Below are 6,730 nucleotides of genomic sequence, written 5' to 3' on the forward strand. Positions count from 1 at the left end.
GCGGGGCGCGGCTGCGCCGGCGGGGGGGGGGGCGCGGGGGCGGCAGTGGGGCTGAACCGCGCCGAAGAGCAGGTTTCTGGCATTCGGCTGGGGTGCGGGGAGCCCAGAGCGGACTGGGGGAGGCTCCCGCGGAGCCGGACGGGTTCGGAAAACTCGAGCCGGTGGCTGTGGAGCTGCCGGGACCCGCGGGGAGGGCGGTGCCGGCCGGCCGGCCTCCCCACCAGGTGGGGGAAGGCAGCTCGACGGGCAAGCAGCCGGGCTCGGCTTCCAGCCCTCTTTGGCCTTGTGGGGCGCACGGAGCCGGCGGGCAGGGCTGCGGGACGGCAGGTCCTGCGCGGGCTCTCCGCGGGAGCTGCCTGGCACGCGTGGCGTGGCTTCACCCGCGTCGGCGCTGTACCTAGTCTGGTTCTCGGCTAGCAACCTGCCTAAAAGCTGTATATAAACATAAAAAAATCTTGAAGACTGTGTATCTTAAAGACTGTGTTCTCACTTTTTTCCCAACTCTGAAAAGTTAGGATTTTTTTTTTTAATCCTAGTTCTTATCTTTGTTAGTTTATATTATTGCTTATTGAACACAAGTGCTGTTTGAGGGGAAAAAAACCCCAGTCATTAATATTTCACTGCCTTAAGGTTCATGTTTCACTACTTTTTATAGTAAACCCCATTGCTATGTGTACGCATGCCTTTGCACTGTGTCCTTCTGTATTTGTTCATCCTTATTTACATAATAAAAGTATATGCGTAAAGATTGTGTAAATATTGAAGCCAAGCTTATGGTAGGTCCTATTTTCTCAACACATAGATACTAGATAGGTGCAAATTTGTTGTTCAGAGCGGAGTTTCTGATATTAGATTGCCTCTTAATATCCTAGTTATCTGACCTGAGAGTGTGTGTGTGTGTGGGGGGGGAATTCAGAATCATCTTGTGGGGGGTAAAGTAGTCTGCTTAAAAGTTTTAGCTGGGTGCTTGATCTTCTGGAGTAGGGAGGTGAAATGAGCTGGAAGCGTGATCCCATCCCAACCAAGGGAGATGCACTATAAGCCAGGGCATATGATTGTGGCTGTTTTCAAACAGGCTAATGCCATTATGGGGTTGTGGTGAATATGAGCTGCAGATCCAAAAACCAGGGTAATCTTAACCTTAGTTCTGTGTGGATATTGCTATCATGACCTAAGCTAGTTAATTTGGATACCCTGTGCTGCTATCACTTTTGTGTCTGCAGGGTAGGCACAATCCTTCTTTTGGTATGCAGTGGGTTATGTCTTCTGGACAAATGGCAAAGGTGTTGAAATGGTCTTTTGTTGTGGGAGGAGAATATGTTTTTCCCCATGATGTTAAGGAAGCTTTTCCCGTGGGCAGATTAGCAAGTCAACTGCATTCTCTATATGTGAGTCAGGCAGAGTGAAACTCAGCTTGGAAAAGTACTCAATTGTTGTGGAAAACTGCAAGCACAGAAAGAGTACGAAAAGGATGTAGAAAATGCACATACCTAAGAAAGGATTGGTTGCTAGGTGAGGGAGTGTTAACTGCACAGAGAAACAGGACGCTGAACTGTCTCCCTATATGGGTGCCAGCTGGGCTAACAAAAGCTGCCCAGTATCTGCAGTCAGAACTTTTGAGGCTGGAACTACTTAGCATAAAAGCAAGACTATAGCTTGACTGTGTCTTCAAAAACAGAATAAAACAAACCTTTATCTCTATTCTGTCACTTTTGTAATACTAGGTCCTGTCTGTGGGTCACGTGTCTGTCGATCCACTTTGTTATAGCTCTTACTCTTTTGTGTCACACTAACACTTTAGGGCTTTTTGGTGAGCATTTTTTATTATTTCTTTCAACCTAACTTATGAACATCAATTGCAAAGCATTGCTTTCTATCTGATCACAAAACATTAATAAGAACAAAGTGGTAGTATTTGCTCTACCAGTTTTCTACAATAATTTAAGTCTTTGGAATGGAATACAAATACTATGACTGCAATTTGATAGTATCAACTACTTACTGATGGACAGCTGCTTAACATAGCACTGTACACTGTGTTTTATTACAGTATTCTGAGAACTGCTGTCAGCTTACAGTAAAGGGTCTGCTTCCAAGCATCTCTGGGATCTCTCAGCTAAGCTGTAAGCCTGCTCAGCTAATTGTCATTTACCTTAACTGATGTCTATGTAAACTGTATTCTTCCAGCTGGTTTTATGGCTTCCAATATTCACAGCTCAGATTAGGGACCTGGGATTTCTGTATTATAGGAGTAAACTTTGCAATCTTTAACAGTATTGCTGGCATAATCATTTGGCTTGAAGATCTGAGAGCAGGATTTGTATAATTTTGCCCTGTTGTAATTATACCACATATAGGCCAAAATGACTGTTTGGCATTTGAATTATCTTTAGGACTGTTGTTTTGTTGATATAGTTTAGACTTCAGTCTTCATGCAGTCTACTGCAAAGATTTGTCTATGTCATTGTACTGGCAAAAAGTTTTCTTCCACCTCAGTTTTCCAGTGAAATGTGCCTGTGCCTGGAGCTTGTCAAATCCCTCTTAAGTGGAGCTAGGGTAACTTAATTCAGAACTCTAAAGAACACCAATATATGCTATACTTCTGTATACCTCTTTAGGAGGTCACACAGTCTAGATAGGACACTAATGCTGTACATCTGACTTCTGCAGTAATAACTTGAAAGGAACAGCTATCTGAAGAATCTATACTGGAAATCATGCAAACTTGTGTATTCTTTTCTTATACTTTAAAATGTAAGGTGTAAGCATTTTTCATTCTGGAACTGTATCAAAACTACTATTTATTGAATAACAAAGGGGCCATCCTTCAACACTGTTCATGGCTTGTTGTACATAAACCTGCTTGCTCAAGAAGACTCTCCTTTATACTCCTGTTGGGATTTCCTGTGGCTAAAATAATCCACAAATGTTAACAGAAATTGAGATAAGGTTAAAAATACTTCTCCCACAGACAGTCAAGTTCCATGTCCATACAGTTTAGCTTGGCGGTTGTCTGACTTTTTGGAACAGGGGGAGTTCATGGACAGTATCTGCTTGTGCACTTTAACTTGTTAGGGTGAGAGGACTGTGTTGGGTCTGGAGGGTGTCTTGGGGGGTTCTGGACTGAGCCATCTGAAGGCTCTGTCGTACAAGACAGAGCAGTCAGGAGTGGCTGGCTTGCCCATATGGTTTGTAAGTCCCTGTGGCATTTGAAGAGGTAGAGCACAACTTGAAGTGATAGCTGTTCGATGTATGAAGCAACCATAGCTGTCAGCTTTACCACCTAGCACTTTGAGTAGAAACTGCAGGGATTGTCTGACCATTATAGCCGTGAATTGGAAGGAGATCCCAGATGACTGGCCCTGTTGCATCTTCATGCACAAAGTTAGTCTGTTCAAGTTTCAATTCAGATACAGCATAACAGGCATCTTTCTTTCCGTAGAGATCACTTGTGCGTAGCTTTTGGCATTACGTTCTGATAGTTTCAGTTCTAGCTCGTCTGAGGACAGCATGCTCTTTTTTACTGCATACCTGATTTTCAGGCCATCTAAAACTGAGGAAACTTCTACTGCAGCTATGTTAGCCTGCTGCAAAGTTTTCTAAGTCCCAGCGCTTGGGTAATCTGGCACTGCTATGTGAAAGAATAATGGTGCCCTGGGGTACTTGAAGCAGTTGCTGTTGTAACTGTTCAGACAGTAGGAGTATCTGACAGCCATTTTAATAAGGTATTTTTAATATCACTGGGGATGTGGAAAAGCATTTTGGTTGCTGATACAATCCTTGAATAGGGATATAGGTTGTCTTTTGGATAATAAACTTAAAACAAAGGGAAGAAACATTGTCAAGTGTTTGGAAACGAGTCTTAATTTTTCTGTTGATGAGGCCCTCTTTAATTCTTCAGACTAAATCATGATGTGTAGTTTATTTTTAAAAAGGACAAAAAGTCTGTACTTCACTAACAGCAACTTCTTTTTTTTAATTTTTATTTTTTTTTTTTTTTTTTTAGAAAGTAGTGGAACCAGCAGTTCAAAAGGAAGAAGTTTTGCTGGCCGGAAAGTTCCAAATACAAATAATGCCTCTGAAGAGTTATACGAAGTGGATGAATTTATAGCAAAAGCCCTCACAGGAAAGCTGACTACAGTTTTTCTTCCCATTGTCTATATTATTGTCTTTATCATTGGTTTGCCAAGCAATGCCATGGCCCTCTGGGTCTTTTTTTTCCGAACGAAGAAGAAACATCCGGCTGCAATTTATATGGTTAACTTGGCATTGGCAGACCTTCTTTTTGTTGTCTGGTTCCCGCTGAAGATTGCGTACCATGTAAATGGCAATAATTGGCTATTTGGTGAAGGTCTCTGCAAAGTACTTGTTGGATTTTTCTATGGAAATATGTACTGTTCCATTCTCTTTATGACATGTCTCAGTGTGCAACGGTATTGGGTTGTAGTGAACCCCATAGTGCATTCGAGAAGGAAATCTGAAATTGCCTTGGGCATCTCCCTTGGTATCTGGATACTGATTTTGTTGGGCACCATTCCATTGTATCTTGTTAATCAGACAGCATACATTTCAAATCTTAACATTACTACCTGCCATGATGTGTTGCCTGAAAATGTTTTGCCTCATAACATGTTCAGTTATTTCCTCTCACTTGCAATTGGACTCTTCTTAATCCCAGCTCTCCTCACTGCTGTCGCTTACATACTAATGATTAAGACTCTGAATGCTTCCATCTCAGATATAAGCACTGGGAAGAAACGAAAAAGAGCAATCAAACTCATTATCGCTGTCCTGTCTATGTATCTCATCTGTTTTACACCTAGCAATGTACTGCTTGTTGTGCACTATTTGCTCCTCAAAACATACAGCCAGAGCTATCTGTATGCGTCATACATAACTGCACTGTGTCTTTCTACTTTGAACAGTTGTATTGATCCATTCATCTATTACTATATTTCAAAAGACTTCAGAGACAACCTTAAAAATGCTCTTCTTTGCCGAAGTGTGCGAACTACACGGAGGATGCAAGTGTCTCTCTCATCGAGCAGGTACCCCAAGAAATCAAATTCTTACTCTTCAAACTCAAATGGGACCACTAAATCAACCTACTGAGTTTAATCCCAGGAAAAAAGTGAACTTTTATTACTACTGCTGAAAGGACTTAAGTGACAAGAGAGTTACTTTGTACAAGAGAGTCTGAAGAAACAACTTTGCTTTTTAATGACATTGAAGCCTGGATTTTGGAACTGGCAGCTGCTTACCCTGTGTAGAAATCATAAGCAGATAAATCTTCCCACTAGACTGGAAAAAAAATCATGACATTTCTGATGCTCTGTAAAAATGCTGCTGACTTGGAAGTGAGTCGTGGTTGAAGACATTCTCGTTCAATATCGAAGTTGTTAAAAAGCAAAATGTCACTGGAATGTTATGTAGTGTTGCTAGTATATTTAATTAACAGAGAAATCTGTTTTGTTTGGCTTTAACTGTAATGTATTAAACAGTTGAACAGATTGTGTATGTAGGACCTTGCTCTGTGTACCTGCTTACACTGCACATTATTTGAAACTGTGGAGAGAAGGAAAGGAGAATCCATTTCACCATCTTGGCGTGGGTCCAGCAATGTGACTGCTTATTATCTTTAGTATAATGTAGTTTTAGATTGTTTCCAAGTTCTCATGTTGTAAATACTAACATGGCAGAAGCCTGTAAGGTCATCCTATTGACAAGCTGAACTTGTTACCAGCTAGGACTGAGATAAAATGTTAGTTGAGGTTATACACTGTTACTTAACGCTTGCCTGTACATGATCTTAAATGGGGATATTTTACAAAGTTTTGATTAATAGCTATTTGATCTTTATATAATGTACCTTGTATTTTTTAAGATATCTAAATAAGATTTTTTTTTTTAGAACACATTTGAGTTGGGTGCTTTCTTTTATGCTTTTATATGCTCTTCAAAATCCTGAGTAGTTCAACTTGCCTGGTTTCAGGTAACAAAGATATTATTCCTAATAGTGAATTAGAAGTCTGACAACTGTAGCTGTAATGTCTAAAGGGGTTAAGTAAAATTTACCTAATGATGCATTTCATTATAGCAAAACTGTTCCCTTATCTCATTAGCAGATAACTAAAACCAAACAGTTCAGAACTGTGGGCGAATAATGAAATACAAACAAACACATTAACAAGATAGCAAACTTCAGTGCCAGTGGATTTCTAAAGTATCTTAAATCCTCTTCCCTCACCCATAATATTTGTAACAACTCATGAATACGGAGTCACATGTACTTTTCATCTGAAAAGCTGATGAGTATATGTTTGGTTGTAGGATTTAAATGCATTTTTTCATATCTTGCAGTCCTGGTAAGTTTCACCAAGTTGTACACTGAACTCGCATCCAAGTGACCTATCTGAGACTTAGGCATAGCCTGGTCCCTACAAACACAAGCAAATGGAAAAGCCCTCAGTCCAGAAAGTACTCTGAGACAGCTGGTATATAGATAGGAAATATTCATCATTTCAAATATGGAGAGTAAGGAAGGGGGTAGATTGAACTGTAGCAAGAATTTGAGCAGTCTTGTACAGCTTAAAGGCCATAAGTATTTACATAATAATTTTTTTTTTTTCTGTGTGCTAGTCTGTTCCTTCCCTTCCCGTGTTCTTTAGTTTCCACGTTCTTCCCCTACTTTGGTAACAAGTTTTTTTCCCCATACATAGTAAAGACTAAG

General features: G+C 40.6%; 1 protein-coding gene across 1 annotated transcript in view; it reads left to right on the forward strand.

The window, feature by feature from the left end:
• The window catches only part of F2RL1 (F2R like trypsin receptor 1), a 19,580-nt gene extending 14,468 nt beyond the window's left edge, over positions 1-5,112 (forward strand). The window contains exon 2 of the mRNA XM_019472353.1: positions 4,007-5,112. Within this exon, the coding sequence (XP_019327898.1) occupies positions 4,007-5,112 (1,106 nt within the window). The remainder of the gene's footprint in view (positions 1-4,006) is intronic.
• Positions 5,113-6,730: the final 1,618 nt, after the last annotated feature.

The sequence above is a fragment of the Aptenodytes forsteri genome, unplaced genomic scaffold (genome assembly GCF_000699145.1).
Source record: "Aptenodytes forsteri isolate BGI_AS27 unplaced genomic scaffold, ASM69914v1 Scaffold387, whole genome shotgun sequence".
In the NCBI taxonomy this organism is placed as follows: domain Eukaryota; kingdom Metazoa; phylum Chordata; class Aves; order Sphenisciformes; family Spheniscidae; genus Aptenodytes; species Aptenodytes forsteri.